General features: G+C 37.3%; 1 protein-coding gene across 1 annotated transcript; it reads left to right on the forward strand.

Moving 5' to 3' along the window:
- Window positions 1-367: 367 nt before the first annotated feature.
- Window positions 368-16,454, forward strand: ankrd52b (ankyrin repeat domain 52b). Its single transcript, XM_066670923.1, has 28 exons — window positions 368-493; window positions 1,783-1,866; window positions 2,345-2,423; window positions 3,514-3,584; window positions 3,844-4,044; window positions 4,554-4,641; window positions 5,760-5,902; window positions 6,296-6,508; window positions 6,929-7,007; window positions 7,338-7,452; window positions 7,653-7,735; window positions 7,990-8,107; window positions 8,454-8,522; window positions 8,762-8,902; window positions 9,118-9,177; window positions 9,265-9,376; window positions 9,566-9,637; window positions 9,732-9,933; window positions 10,513-10,600; window positions 10,915-11,032; window positions 11,463-11,682; window positions 12,605-12,692; window positions 12,786-12,869; window positions 13,412-13,557; window positions 13,649-13,731; window positions 14,149-14,231; window positions 14,337-14,428; window positions 14,709-16,454. The coding sequence occupies exons 1-28, from the start codon at window positions 467-469 to the stop codon at window positions 14,933-14,935; spliced, it is 3,186 nt and encodes a 1,061-aa protein (XP_066527020.1). The 5' UTR covers window positions 368-466; the 3' UTR covers window positions 14,936-16,454.
- Window positions 16,455-16,676: the final 222 nt, after the last annotated feature.

Consider the following 16,676-nt stretch of genomic DNA (forward strand, 5'->3'; position numbering starts at 1 on the left):
TTGTCCATGTTATCAGCTCCACATAAAATAACTGTGTATATTTTGTACAGTTTCTGGCTGTAATCCATCTGTTGCTCGGCATAATTTGTTAGCCCCACTTTCACTCTTTTATCCAGGACCCTAATAGGACAACACGGAGCAGGTATGTTTTGGATGATGGATCATCTGGTTTTTTTTCTCTGAATTCCCCCTGGTTAAAGTCTAATAAGCCGTTAAAGCCTAAAAGCCGTTAATAAAACTAAAGTTAATAATAACTATGGTCTGAATGCCCCTTAAATCAACGGAATTCACTAAACCGCCAAGAGATGCCGCTGTTGACTCTATGAGCAATAAACAGCGGCGAGTGCGTAAGGACGTGCGGTTGGCCGATTCCCTGAGAATAAAACAAAAATAAAACGAGAAAATATTGTCGCCTCACTCTATTGTGGCCTAATGAAGGAGCTTCGACCTGACTGATTTTGGGGAGATGGGAATACTAAACATAATAGACCAGGTATTTAATTAAAACAAATGGTTTAAATGTGTGCCGCATTTATTTTTGCACCTCCTTCGTTTGCTTTATCCCTGGCTTGGGTGTGCTAGAATCTTCTTTTTTTCTAAGCTTATTAGTGTTCATATACACATTTTTGATATATTTTTAGAAGCTAAGTTAATTTTAAAGCATTTAAATTTACACATAAATTCGTATTCGTTCTTCCTTTGCTTTCTCGCTGGCTTCTTGATCGAATTTTCGGTTCCACCTTAAATACTGAACCATTTACATTCTGTCGGATCAGGAGCCAGAACATAACCGCAGCAGCATTTAAGGTGGAACGAAAAATTACAAGCATTGACGCAAACAATTACATTAGCTAACGTACAACGTTATTTCACATGTACTATTTCTATCTGATGCATTTCCAACCTTATAGCTTTAGAATATATAATCATACCTGTTTAGTGAATTATTTATATTTTTGGTTTAAAACAGGCTTTGAACCTAACGTAGCTAGCAACTCGACCTAACGTTAACAGTTACTAACGTTAGCATACAAGAGCCCTAAACATTTGTAGAATTAGGAGCTCGCCGGGTTAAAATTAAGCGTTAGACTACATTTTGTGTATCTTTACATCTTTATATTTAAATATTGTTGGATTGTGTGCATTTGTTTTTCCAATTCTGCTGCTTCTTTGCCAACTTTTATGCGAATGTGCCTTTCTAAAATGTCGTTCCCCCTTAAGTGGTACAGCAAGGATGGGCGATGTGGCAAAAATAATATATATTATGATACTAAAAGATATTTATCACAATCTTTTAACAAAGAAGAATCCACAAGTATAACTCGATATCCTCAATGTCCCAATAATCCTACATTGCTTTAGTCAACATTTAATAAACTGTTTTTTTTTTATTTAAATGTAGATAACCAGGAAGAAAATCTGCTTTCTTTAAAAAAAAAAAAAAAACAAACAAAAAAAAAAAAACCCTGCAGTTGTTTGGTATTCTTTAAGTGCTAATGACATTTAATTCATATGCAAAACCCTACGAACAAGGATGATTGGCACCCTGTGTGTAGTAGAACATGTAAACTAATATATATATATATATATATATATATATATATATATATATATATATATATATATATATATGTATATGTATATATTTATTTATTTATTTATTTATTTTCCCCCCAATAAGCCTATATCCCAGAAGTGAATTTGAAATTTGGGACACACAAAATACTGACATTGAATTGTAGCAGAGGAAGTGATGTATAATACGAACCTGTTCTATTTTAGACACCCCTGGTCCAGGCAATATTCAGCCGAAATGTAGAAGAGGTGAAGTTTATATTGCACAAGAAAGATGATGTCAATGCACTGGTAGGTATCCAACTATCACATTTTTGCATAGCTTACTGTCAAGTAAAATACTTCTGTTGTTGAGCTTTAAAGATTTTTATCATTTTTAAAATTGAGGTTGAAATCTTTTACCTATATGAGATTATTAGTTTCTGACTAGGGATTTCAAAATGACTTGATTAATTTAAAAATTCACCCAGATGTACCAAAAAAATAACAAAGCCATCATTTTTACCATTGAACTGTGACTTGACACAAGTAAAACTAGTAAAAATGAAATATAATTTGATACTAGCAAAATCTGCTCACTAGGTATTGAGGCAGTAAATACTGAGTTATTAGTCATGAAAATAATCAGTGGATTACTTGTCTACAGCCTCGCTGCTCTCTGATCCTTAAATCCCCTCAAAACAAAACATTTAATATGAATGAGAGTCAGAATCTTATCAGATATCAAAGGTGAAATAAAATATAAACTGAGAACTGTTTGTTGTGACAGGACCAAGAACGCCGTTCCCCTTTGCATGCTGCTGCTTGTTTGGGTGATGTCCGCATCATGGACCTCCTCATCAAATCAGGTATGGGCAGAATGTGTCACATAAGTGTTCTTTATTTAAAGCCACAGGAAAGACCATGGCTGAGACTGAAATGGCTCCCTAATTCCTCATTTGTATTGTGTTATATAGTGAGACGCTATTTAGTTCACTATGTAGAGCTAGAAACGTGGGTTAATTCGGACAGTTAGTCATCGTTAAAATGTGTCGGCACTGGTTGCATAAACAGACACCTGTGAATGGCTGAGCCATGTTTAAGTATGCAAGCAAACTTTGCTTGCATTTTTGGGGTTATTATAATGTTGTTTGCTTACATTTAAACATGAGATGTGGAAACACAAGTGATGATACTTTTGCTTTGTATCAAAGCAATTCACAATGTATTTTTGTCCACTTTCTGCTCATGTTCTGTATTTATTATAAATTACATGTGTGCTCTGGGAGAATGTAGTGCCCTCAAAATCCAATTTGCCTTTCTGAGTAGTACACTGTATATGGACGATAATTATTTTAGAATATCTTCTGAAATAAAGAGTATTAAGTGGTAATTTATCCCTTGTCTGCTGCTGTAACAATCTTTACTTTTCTGTGGAGGCTTTAGACTAAATGTTGTAACATTCCTGTGAGGATTTGATGGAATTCAGTCATGAGAACTTTACTGAGCTCAGGTGATGTTGGGTGGTTAGTTCTGGGTCACAAACATCGATCTGAATAATGGCAAAAAGTTTTTAATGAAGTCTCATCTCTAAAATCAGGACATTTCCAGTAACTGGAACCTGGAACCAGATTAAGGGATCATTTTAAAGGCTTAGAAAACATTTGCCGGTGTTTTGTGTTGATTATTCTCATTTTTCTGAGATAATGACTTTTGGGTTTTCATTGGCTGTAAGTCATAATCATCAACATTTAAAGGAAATAAATGCTTCAAATAAATTGTTCTGTTTGTAATGAGTCTATATAATGAGTTTTAGTTTTTGAAATGAATTACTGAAAGCTTTTTGATGATTTTCTAATTTATTGAGATGCACCTGTAAATAAGACTAAAAGCAGTCATACTTTTTTTTCTACCTGTTTTTTTTAAGAACTGGATGTCTTTTTAAATGTTTTTATTTAGGTGCTAGTGTTAATGTTAAGGACCAAGGGTGGCTGACTCCATTGCATCGAGCGGCTGCCTCGAGGAATGAGGTAAGGACAGTTTCCTTTCTGCATTTTTTTCCAGTGAGTTTATGAAAATTCACTGTTTCTAAAAAGAGCTGACAAATAGTTGCAGTGTGGAATTAAATATCCACATAATAAGCTCAGGTAATAGCTGCATCGCTTCATGTGGACTGAAGAGTTTTATTAAGTAGCATTTTTATTTTTGCTTCAGTCACGTTTTTGATGCATTGGGAATTTTAATACATTTGATCTTCTCCCTGTGCTCTGTTCTCTTATTTGTATTCAGAAGGCAGTGAGTATGCTGCTGAGGCATGGTGCTGAGGTGAACGCTCGAGACAGACTCTGGCAGACACCGCTGCATGTCGCTGCTGCAAACAGAGCGCTGAGATGTGCCGAGACACTCATCCCACTGTTAAACAGCCTGAATGTGGCGGATCGGAATGGGAGAACAGCCTTGCACCATGCAGCCTACAGTGGACACACTGAGGTAAACAACCAGAATGAAAAACATTTTAAAAAGCAATGTGTGTTTATTTATTTAAATATTTTCTATATTTATTATTTATATAAGAATGAAGACGTAATCTGTGAAAATGGTGCAGGTCTCACATATGATATGAGGGTGGCCATGTTTAAAATATTTTTAATACAGAATCTCTGATATATCCAGGCCACCAGGTGTCATTTGATTCATAACTTGAAGAAGAATCTTGGAGGAAATTTGAAATAAATTTTAAATAAGCAGTCATGCTGCAATAATAATCAAATTTAGTGATGTACTCACTCTTCCAGAATATTCCCTTTACAGTGCCAGAAAAGCCTAAATATGGGTTCATAACATTGCTCTTGTGGGCACATAATAAATAAAGGTATAAATAAAAGTACATATATAAATAAATCTGGTGTCATACACACAAAACGAACAAATGAATAATGCCTGCCTTACTCACACTTTCTCTTACATCTGTGTCTTAATTATCCATTTTGCCCCTTAAGATGGTGACCTTGCTCCTGAACAAAGGGGCCAACTTGAGTGCCAGTGACAAAAAGGACCGGCAGGCTATCCATTGGGCTGCTTATCTGGGTATAGCTAGTTATTACCTTTTCAGTGATGTTATTTATTTATTTATTTATTTAAAAAAAATTTCTCACTCAGAATTGATTGTTTAATATAACTGATTAATTGAGAAACGTTACAGTGATGATTCTATTAAGATCATTTACATGGAAACGGTAAAAACAAACATTTGGTCTTTCGAATTATGCAATAAACTACGCTGTATATAACCAGAGGCTAAAAAATGTTGATTCTTCTATTTAAAAATGTTCTTTAAATTGACATTAAACACTTTTGAGTGTCAAGGAAAGGAAAGCCTTGGTGAAAAATGTAATGCGTACATTTACCTTGGTTGAGTTTTGTTTCGACATGTTTGTATCCTTTCCCGTGTTTCTGATTATGGGCTTTCTGTAGCATTGCGTAGGCAGTTTTATTCTTTTCTTGGATGGAGGTTATAATTTTACTTCTGTGTGGTGCAAAATGTGGGATTTAATTGTGCTATTGTTGGCCAAATGTCTCCCCTGTCTAGATGGGTTGCAGTCTCTATGCAGTGTTGGGTTATGTATTTTCTTGAGAATGACAAAAGAGAAAATACTGTTACTGTTAAACTAGAGCAGTATATTAACTTTTTTTTTAACCTTGGACACTTTGTGAAGAGCATTGTTGGGATAACAATTAAAATACAACTTCTACCCCTTACTCAGTTACAAGTTAATTACCACTAAATATATAGTAATAACACTGTGTGCTATCAGTGAAAAATAAACTCATTACTTATTTATTTTCATTCTATGTCTTTATTGAAAAACTTTTAACAGTATAAAAAACTCTGTATCAGTCATTTATTAGAGGAGAAGATATTCACAGTATATATTATTAAAAAGGCCTGTTGCTATCCTGGCTTTTGGACAAGACACATGTATTTATGCAAATTAAAATGATGTATGGCTAATACTGTAAATGGTACAAAGCTTTGAATTCTTCTTTGTGATACAATATTTATGAATAACTGTACTGATTGTCTCCTTTAACATACAGCCTAAATAGATGGAGATAATTATGAATATAAAGGGTAGAGTTTTGTTTAATATGTTTTTATTGTTATGTTGAAAAATATATATTTTCTGTTGTTGTTTTCTATATAGGACACTTGGAGATTGTGAAGCTCCTGGTGTCCCGTAACGCTGATGTGGTGTGTAAAGATAAGAGAGGTTATACCCCTCTGCATGTGGCTGCTATTAATGGGCACATCGACATGGTAAAGTACCTTCTTCGTCTTGGAGCTGAGGTAAATAAAATCGTGATATACTTTATGTATTGCAGCCTGATGTAGCACATACACTATTTTGCAGTGATTTTCTTTTTTGAGATGCAAAGTTAAACAGTTAACTATTGGTATGCTGGGAGAAAAATATACTGAGCCTCTTATGGAAAATATCATCATTGTTAACTTTATTACTTTGCATTTTGTCTCCAAATAGAGAGAATGCACTAATATTAAGAAGTATTATAAGATGTTGAAAGATATAACTTTGTAAAAACCTTATTTCTGCTTTAGAAATGTGTTGCTTTTTTGTGCCCGAGTGATTTATTTGAGCTCTTGGGTTTTCTGGAAAGTGGTTGAAACAGAAATGATATTATTCGTTTTTCATTCTTTTATTTGATCATTTTCCTCAAACAGATTGATGAACCGAATGCCTTTGGGAACACTTCTCTGCACATGGCCTGTTATAACGGACAGGAGGCCGTAGCGACGGAGCTGGTGAACCGTGGGGCCAATGTGAATCAGCCAAATTTCCGAGGCTGCAGCCCCCTGCACCTTGCCGCCGTCTCCACCAATGGAGCTCTGTGTCTTGAGCTGCTCGTCAACAACGGCGCAGATGTCAACATGCAGGTCAAACAAAAAACTCTGAATGATATTTATTAGTCAATGCATCATTCATTTCTTATTACACTGGGCCTATATCCCTATGCAAGTCTGCTAGTTGTGTTAATAGAAGCACTATTATATTATTGTGCAGGGTGTCTCAAGATTAGCCCTTATATAAATGATGATGGTCCAGTTTTAGACACAAGCTGTGGGGAATGGTAAACCATGGCCCAACAGGTTTTTACCTTGTGTCTAAAACTGGGTCACTGTCTTTTATATGTTTTATGTTTCTTACTCAAAATGTATGCGTATGTTATGTTTGGTTTTATGTCGTTATTTTACAAGTGTTGATTTAAAGGAAAATTCAATATGTTTATTTAAAGCTCTGTGACATTAATGTGCCTGTACATCGTGGCTTAGATTTCAGTTATTTTTATTCCCCAGAATAAAGAGGGGAAGAGCCCTTTGCACATGGCCGCCATCCATGGGCGCTTCACCCGTTCCCAGATCCTTATTCAAAATGGTAGGAAATTTATTTATTTATTATTACTTTTTTAAACATGACTGTTTATATATATTTTTTGTGTGGGTATGAGTTGGGGGGGGCACACCTATGCCTTGGTGTTTTGGAAAGAATTTGAAACCTCCATGGGTTCATGCTTAAGTGGATGAGACTTACTGTTTGTGGGAAAATGACAAAATAACTTCTGTGTTGATCCACTTGCACTGCTGTAAATAATGAAATTATGTTCAAGGAGGACTAAGGTAAATTTTTGATGCTATATATGGCAAACTCACATAGTGCAAATTCAAATGTGTGTGTGTGTTGTTTTCTTTCTTTTTCCTGTTGTAGGTGGGGAGATAGATTGTGTTGATAAATATGGCAATACTCCTCTTCATATTGCTGCTAAGCACGGCCACGAGCTGCTCATCAGCACGCTGATGACTAATGGTGCTGACACAGCCAGGTAAAAAGTTTAATGTCACAACTAATGATGAAGATGATGGAACTGATTGGTTGATTAGTCTAACTCTTTTTACAGATCCTCCTTAAAATGAGTGTTGCTCAAACTGATCAAGCTAATTTCTAGTTATTGCTAAAATTGCCTGTGGGATGGTCAGATTTGCAGCTTTGTTTTGCCTTTCTTTTTCCACCTTCTCTGTCCAGGCAAGGGATTCATGGGATGTTCCCATTGCACTTGGCGGTGCTCTACGGGTTTTCAGACTGTTGTCGAAAGTTACTCTCCTCAGGTTAAAAACAATTACATCTATAATATATACATTTTAAAGTTTAAGAACCTACAGGGCTTTTTTTTTCTTAACAAAATATACCATCAAAAACTGTGAACTGCGTTCTTTAATTTCTCACAATAAAAATGCACATTGAGACAGTTTATCAGGATAACAGTAATATCATATTGTCCACTCCTAGTTGAACGTGTCTTATTTGATTTACTCAGCCATGATATGAGAAAATTACCTTGCATATTATTTTCATGTTTCAGGTCAGCTGTACAGCATTGTATCATCTTTGAGTAATGAACAAGTGTTGTCTGCTGGGTTTGATATAAACACCCCAGATAGCTTGGGGAGGACCTGCCTACATGCCGCTGCATCTGGAGGGTACAAGAATCATTTTTTTCCCCTTCTAATACACACTATGTACAAATGTATTTAGAAAGCTTTTATAAATGGAGAATTTAGGAACTTTAAGGGTTCCATTACCTTTGGGGGAATTAAACATCCAACATTTCACAAATGCCCTTGTGACAGACAAATTGTTCACAAAGAAATGTTTCCCAAAAGAGTAGACGCTGTTACTGCAGCAAAGGTGAAAAAATGGCCAATTAATAGCTTTCATTTCATAAACTCTGATTGTTTGGACCTGTAATGCAGCATAATATTGAAAAACATATGACGTGGATGTTGTGAAGATGTTTTAAAGTCATTTTCCCTTATATTTTGACAGGAATGTGGAATGTCTTAACTTGTTGTTGAGCAGTGGTGCTGACTTGACAAGAAAGGATAAGTTAGGAAGGTAAGTGATTTGTTTAATTGTTTACAGCTTTAATTATTTAGTGCAGTGTGGCAGTTCACAGAATATAGTTATTCATCATTCATTCATAGTCTGTAAGTGTAGCTTATCCACTCTTGGTTTGCGGTGGATCCGAATCCTTCCCGGAATCCCAGGGCGCAAGGCGGGAACACACCCCGGTGGGAGCAGTATGGTTATTATATTTTGGTTTATTTTCGTCTACGCTTTTACATATTTTCCAGAGCTCCGTTGCATTATGCAGCAGCAAATGGTACATACCAGTGCACAGTGGCTCTGGTGAGTGCTGGAGCTGAGGTGAATATTCTGGATTTGAAAGGATGCAGCCCTCTGCACTATGCAGCTGCTTCACAAAGCTTCCGCAGGTACAGCAACTGCACCATTTTTCATCATACACAAAAGTTCTCAAAATGGTAATTTGTTTATGTTTGCAGTCTTTAGATCAATACGATGTAAACCTTTGACGAATGATCTAGATCATTGATGAAAGCATTCCGGTGTGAAATGTTATAAACTGAAGTTTTACATGTTGTGTAAATGGTAAGGTTTTTTATTTTTTTCCCTTTTCCTTCCCTCTCAGGGTTGATTGCTACAACTTTGGCCATCACCAGAGTGATGAGCGAGATAAAGAAGCTCTCCTGTGAGTGTTCATACTTTTGTAAATGTTTGTCATTTTTGTAAGCATGATTTTTGTGAGATGTAATGTATTTCCTCTTTTTGTTTGCAGGTGTTTGGAGTATCTGTTGGATAATGGGGCTGAGCCAGGTTTACGCAACAACAAAGGATTCAGTCCTGTCCACTATGCAGCTGCCTACGGCAACAAGCAGAATCTGGAGTTGGTGAGTTTCACTGGAGGGGGTCTTTTATTAAGGTGAACATTTGTGTGAAAGAAGTGTCTGTCCTCGTTTACCTGCGTATAAAACATATATATAATCAGGTATACAGCATATCATGCACTGACATTTTCAAATGAATGATATGTTTTCTTAATATTTTATTCTTTTTTTTGCTTCTTTACTTTGATAAAGCTTTTAGAAATGTCTTTCAACTGTCTGGGTGATGTGGAGAGTAGTTTTCCCGTAAGCCCTTTGCACTTAGCTGTAAGTATCTGTTTAAAATATCTTAATAGACTGACCAACATATCCATGTCGCTTGACCCTGGGGCTCAAAATTTGACTTCTCTCCCTCTCCCAGGCATATAATGGTCACTGTGAAGCCCTGAGGGTCCTGTCGGAGACTCTTGTGAGTCTTGATGTTCGAGACGCTGCAGGACGCACAGCTCTGTTACTTGCAGCTCAGAGAGGACACGCCTCTTGCGTTGAAGTGTTGTTGAGCCATGGAGCGTCCTGCTTTCTGAAGGAGCGCCGCCACAGGAGGACACCTCTTCATGTAGCAGGTGAGAAAACCTAAGTGTCTGAGACCTGGGAGTGAAGATGCTTAAATGCTAAAAGTTGACACAGCATCAGAAACCCAAATCTGTTATTTGAGTTGGTGTGCATGCATGTTCTATTTGTATTTAAGTTACTTAGATCATTTCAGCTGTAGAAGAGCATAATGTTATGGTGCCTCCTGGTTTCTGTACTTCCAAAAGATTGAGGACCTTTTATAATGATTGAATTCAGCTTAAGATTCACCCACTGTGGGAACATAGCCTGGATAATTCTGTAGAAAATCGTGAAATGAAATGTGTGCTCTGGAGCAGCTGAGCATGAACCTAAGATCACTGAGGCCAAGTGTCGGCTAGACGGGTTTTAAACCAGCAATGCAGCATTCTCTGGAGAGATAGGGCTACATCTGGTATCACTGGAATGATTTGAGATCCAGAAATAATCATGTGGCTCAATATCATTAAATATTTGCTAGAATAGATTAATGGATTGGTGAGTTATATGTAGACAGATGAAAAGGGGGGAAAAAAACTTCTTTTGACAGTGTCCTCACTATTCATATACTTTGTATCTCGCTTTGTTTATAGCTGCCAGAGGTCAGACGGACTGTTTGTATTTGCTGATAAGCCGAGCTAAAAAAGCTGACCTCATCGACCTCGCGGATGCACAGGGACAGTAAGTGCCATCCTCCGAATGGTGTTCAGTTACTTAATCATGCCATCTCATAGATTAGACAAACTGTGGTGAGACTAAACTCTTGTCCAACAAATAAATAAATAAATTTATGGCCTAGAGTTGTAAAATGGTTTGTACATTACACATTGAATGAATATTTAACTGTAGCTAGTTTAACATTATGCCCATGTACAACCCTGATTAGTCTCTTATAAGTTGTCTCTTATTTGACAGGCTCTAGTATAATTTGTTCTTGATTTTTGTGAAATTCAAATTAATCTGACAGACATTTTTAACTCGGTGTGTTTGTGTAGGACGCCTCTGATGTTGGCGACTCTGGGCTGTCATGTGGACTGTGTTCACATGCTCCTTGAGAGAGGGAGTAAACCTGACACGGGAGACAAATGGAGTAGAACTGCACTTCACAGAGCCGTGAGTGTGTCCTTTATAATTGAGAAGTTGTCCTTCTCCAATTCCCATAAACTTGGCTCCTTTTTTTTCCCTTCAACTTTGGGGAGGGTGTAACTCATCCTACATTCCAAAATATTCTTCCAAATTTCTTTCCATCAGAGAAGTCTCCAAAGCCCCAAAGATACATAGTAGAGCTTTAATTCTAATTCAAATATCATCTGATACCCAAACACACAGATAAGTGGATATGCTGATCACCTCCGTGAAAAATAACAGGTCTGGATGTTAGTTTCTAGAAAATGATTGCAACTAAATTTCTGTCGCTATATTGGTTTGAATTACAATTAGATATTTTGCCCTGCTGAATTTGATCAGTTCTGTCCAGTAGTATTGATGTTATTATTTAGTCTTTTTGTTCAGTTTCTGTACTCTGTGTCTGTCTTCTCCTCAGGCTGTAATGGGCAGTGAGGAGTGTGTATCTGCGCTTCTAGATCATGGCTCTTCTGTGCTGTGTAGAGATGTTCGTGGTCGAACAGCTCTCCACTGCGCTGCATCCTGTGGACACTCTGAGCTGTTGAAGATCCTGTTGCAGGCGACTGCTCAGTCAGACCCTCTCGACACACTGCAGGACTATAGCGGATACAACCCATCTCACTGGGCTGCCTACCATGGTGAGGGAATGAGGAATCACCATATCTTTTGGTGGTTGTTTATTGTAGTGGGTAACTGTTCAGCTTTACAACAGAGTAAACTGGTGTTTATTTCTAATGCTGTGAGCAAAGAAAAAAAGAAAAGTTGGGGTCAAACATCTCGAGTAGCTACAGAGATGGGGACTCGAGTTGAACCTGCGTTCATTTCACTCCCTGCCATGCACAGTTGAGCCCCTGTGTGCAGCCAGAGATAACATCACTGACCACGACAGCAGCAAGTTCACGTCCTGGAGCTGAGCCTTCTGTTGTGAAATTTGTTTATGAAATGTACTGCTTCATTAATAATAATTTGTTAAAATTTGCTGGACTTTTTCATAGTATTAAATGGACTAAGCCTAAAGGCTGTATATTTATTTAGAATTTTCTGGTTAATTTTGCCGACTACGGGCAGCACGGTGGCGCAACAGGTAGTGTCGCAGTCACACAGCTCCAGAGACCTGGAGGTTGTGGGTTCGATTCCCGCTCCAGGTGACTGTCTGTGAGGAGTTGGTGTGTTCTCCTCGTGTCTGCGTGGATTTCCTCCGGGTGCTCCGGTTTCCTCCCACAGTCCAAAAACACACGTTGCAGGTGGATTGGTGACTCAAAAGTGACCGTAGGTGCGAGTGTCTGAATGTGTGTGTTTGTGGTGCCCTATGAAGGACTGGCGCCCCCTCCAGGGTGTATTCCCACCTTGCGCCCAATGATTCCAGGTAGGCTCTGGACCCACCGCGACCCTGAATTGGATAAGCGCTTACAGATAATGAATGAATGAATTTTGCTGACGGCTGTTTGCGTTTTACTATGCTGTCTGCAGTAAAGCACAACCTACCGAAAGTATTTAATTAGATTTTATTGTAAATTCTGATTTCTAAACATCTTTTATGATATTTATAATATTTTTCAGGACACAAGGACTGTTTGGAAGTTTTACTTGAACATAAACCATTAAGTATCCAAGAAGGAAACCCCTTCTCTCCACTGCACTGTGCACTGTAAGTATTTATCTGTTTTTATAGCTGCGTACAATTGTTTTTCAAATAAATGGACAGCTGTAAACAGCAGAAGATGATTTTTGTCTGTTGTAGAATTAATGGCCATGATGCTGCTGCTGAGTTGCTGGTGGAAATGTTTGGCACCGAGATCATCAACCTCAGAGATGCCAAAGGAAGGTGATTATTTGTCCTGTCGGAACAACTGCATAAACTGATTCAAGATTGTTTACCTTGACTTTAGAGCCTGAATTAATAACCTGAATTAATTTAATTTGTTTCAACTAATCTGAAAACAAGAAAAAGAATTCTAAGTGTAAATCACATTACAACCTTTAGCCCAATCACTTAGCCCTACCCCTCCATTTTTCCTATGGGTATGGGTGTGTAAATTGTTGTTGGCAAAAACAAGTAGAGCAGAGGAGGACGGCTGTATACCCTTTCAAACTGAGATTTTTTTCAGGGGCACATTTTAAATGACAGGGTAAGAATGCCTTGTAAATCTCTAGCAAGATGTCAGTATTTTCTCCTTTTAAAAACATGATGTGGCTACTGCAGAATTTAAAGTGGAACTTGAGATTTCAAACAAAAAGCCTTCAAATAAAAATTAATTCAGCTCCTAACACTCAGAAAAGAGGGGTACGTGTAAAATAATAAATAGGATTCATCCCTAGTAATAAGGATCAGATTAATGCTTATATTTTTTTGTATATTCTCCATAGGACTCCACTGCATGCAGCTGCTCATTCAGAGAAAGTGTCCTGTTTGCAATTGGTTCTGGTCTGGGGCTCAGAAGTGAACTCTGTTGATTATTCAGGACGATCTGCTCTGATGGTGGCTGCAGAGAATGGACAAACCTCTGCTGTTGGTATGTAGGATTATAAAAATGTTTAATATTTATTTATTTGTATGTTTAGTTCAGATACAGACTGAATTTTGTGTTTTTTTTTTTCCTCCAGAGATCCTGCTCCATCAGGCTAAAGCAGACCTATCACTGCTAGATATCAACAACAACACAGCATTGCACCTGGCCTGTAGCAGAGTAATGTAGACCTTTCATAATAGCATATTTAATCTTCAGCCATAGGGGCATTTAGTGAGATCAGGTACTGATATTTGATAATTAATTTTGTATTACAAAGAGTGCTTCAATCCATTCAATAGGTATTTGATGTTTTCATATAATTGAACATGTCAGCAAGTAGTGTAATGTACCCTTATGTCTGTGAGTTGATTTTTAATACTGGATATGGGCTTTCTCCTTATCATTAGAAATGAAAATGACCGTAAAAAATAATTACCTGTGTTTATGTTGAAATTGTTACAGCTTTAATTATCTGCTCAGCAACAACTTTGAAAAGATGTTTGTTGACTGTTGGTCTGTTGTGCATGCACATGTTCATAAATACATACATTCATTCATTGAACTTTATTTCATTCCTTCTCTTTAATTATGCAGAGTCATGAGATGTGTGCACTACTGATTCTAGCTGAGATTGATGACAATTCCCTCATCAATGCAACAAACAGTGCATTGCAAATGTGAGGCTTTTACAAACACTACTTTACACTTACTATTCCTTGTTAACTTCTTCCTGTTTTATTTCCCCCCTGATATTTACATTTTCTCTCTCTCCCTTCTGCAAGGCCCCTGCACATTGCTGCAAGAAATGGTTTGGCCACTGTGGTGGAGGTGTTATTAAGTCGAGGGGCAACAGTACTCGCTGTAGATGAGGAAGGTTAGTTCTTCATACAAATGAATGCTCTCCTGTTCTTTATTTATGCCCAATAACTATTACTGATGCATCAAAAGATTTGTCATAATCTCATAAGTCCCAGGGTTGAAAAATATGTAAGTAGTTGTCCAAATGTAGGTATTAACAAGTTAAGGAATTTTTAGGCTTAACACATTTAGTAGTATGATGCAATACCTATAATTCTCTGCACTTTTTCTACCCCTTCCCTACTGCCCCACTGAAATGAACACACAACCCTTATCCGTCACTCATTTTACTCCAGGTCACACTCCTGCTCTGGCTTGTGCCCCAAATAAAGATGTGGCTGAATGCCTGGCCCTCATCCTCTCCACCATGAAGCCTTTTCCTCCCAAAGACCCCACAGCTAGTGCCACCTACAGCTTCAACCTGTTAAAGCACTGTGGCATCATCGCCACTCGTCAGCCTTTACCCAATGGCACCATCCAGCTTGGATACAACAAAGAGCTAGACAGTTGCCTCACTGAGTGAGAAATACACACATGCACACATCTTACCCAACAACAGCCTGCAACTTAGCTTCAATAAGGTTCTGGATAGCTGCCTTATTGAATAGGAAACACACACACACACACACACACCCCTACCCTTGTCCAACAGCAATGTCCTGCTCAAATACAAAAGAGCTGAACAGCTGCTTCATGGAGTAAGGCGCACACACACACACACAAACAACCCACCCTAAGGTGCCGATCCTGTTTTCCTTTCTGTTTACTGGCACCTTTACTCATTACATCTGCATAAAGGCAATTACGCACCAAATGTGACATCAATAAATTATAGAAAATGTAAAATATTCACACACAATTTACATTGATTAATTGATTTCAGATCAAAACTGCAGGACACGGATTAGGCTGTTTTGCACCGTAGAATGCTCGCAAGTTGTAAAGAGCATATCTTAAATCTTAAAATTTCTAATGAAAAATAGAGTCAGACTTGTACTTTTCGATGTGTATTTGTACACAGTAAATCTGTAGTCTTCATTGTTGGCCTTATAACAATAGGGACAACACAGAGGGGCTGAATTAATATCTAAAAAATTCAGAGAAACTGAATGGAAAAAAAAATTGCTTCTGTAAAATCATGCTTAAAGAACAAGATATCAGTTACACGTGTGCTTAAAGATGTTTGTGGTATTTTGCATTTATGTTTTATTTATTCATGTTGTGATTGGTGTGTAATGGCCTTTACATTTAAATGACCAACACGCAGTATTATAATAAGGGCAGGAATATATGTGTGTGTGCGTGCGTGTGTGCATGTGTGTGTGTGAGCATGCACTCATGCTTAAGTGTTCATAGACTTTAATTGTGCTGTCAAACTTGTTGTATATGCAATTATCAACCCCTCCATCACAGCCCATAACAAATACCCTATGCTTTTTTTGTACGTATTTAGAACAGGAGCAAATGTAGCTGTGCTGTGGGGGAAAAGTTATTTTTACATAGGTCTGTATGTCAAATTTCCAGACAGCACCTCTTTTCAGCTATAACGGATTCCAGGTTTCTATTGCTGAAAAAGTGAGGGTTTGTCTGTGCATAACTACAAAGAAAATACCTTAATGACTGTTTCATTTTATTAGTTTTTTCTGGAAAAAAACTCCAGATTGTCTTAGTGTTGTGCCTGTGCAGTTCAGACCATGCTAGAAATTGGGGTGTAGTCCCTTATCTTCCTGATATACATCCTTCTATTTACCTATAAACTCAATCGTTCCTCCCTTCTTTTCTTTAAGAGAACAGTTCTCTTCTGTTCCTTACATTTTGGGTCAAATGAGAGGAAAACATTAAAGCACACATATATTCATTAATTTGAGACAACCTCATACCTTTTTCATTTTACTGAGATATAAAATCTTTCCTAAAACATTTGAATGGCAAGGTTTGCACATGCTTTGTTCCCTCTGTCAGAAAACCAATTTGAAGTGAGGTTGCATAATAGCTGCTAATGGAAAAGCTGCCTTTTTCTGTTTGTGCTGATGTATTTATATGAGCAGTTCTCCTCAGTTCCTATGGTATTGGTGTCTTTTGTTATGAGAGCAATAATAGTAAAGCATACTTCACATTTTGTTTAGAAGTTTTAATATATGTTAAATATATAAGGTAATATTAGTGCAGATACATTTGAAAATTGCAAATTGAAAAAAATCATCTAAGAGCATTACAAAGTAATAATCTTAATTTACAATACATTTTTCATAGAGTCTGCAAAA

The sequence above is a fragment of the Hoplias malabaricus genome, chromosome 5 (genome assembly GCF_029633855.1).
Source record: "Hoplias malabaricus isolate fHopMal1 chromosome 5, fHopMal1.hap1, whole genome shotgun sequence".
Classification (NCBI taxonomy): Eukaryota; Metazoa; Chordata; class Actinopteri; order Characiformes; family Erythrinidae; genus Hoplias; species Hoplias malabaricus.

What these genes read in the sequence shown, in the direction of transcription:
- ankrd52b (XM_066670923.1), top strand. Translation starts at nt 467, where the DNA reads ATGGGAATACTAAACATAATAGACCAG. An exon ending in CATGCCGCTGCATCTGGAGG is followed by an intron (nt 8,108 to 8,453) that starts GTACAAGAATCA and finishes ATATTTTGACAG; the next exon opens with GAATGTGGAATGTCTTAACT. An exon ending in GAACTGCACTTCACAGAGCC is followed by an intron (nt 11,033 to 11,462) that starts GTGAGTGTGTCC and finishes TCTTCTCCTCAG; the next exon opens with GCTGTAATGGGCAGTGAGGA.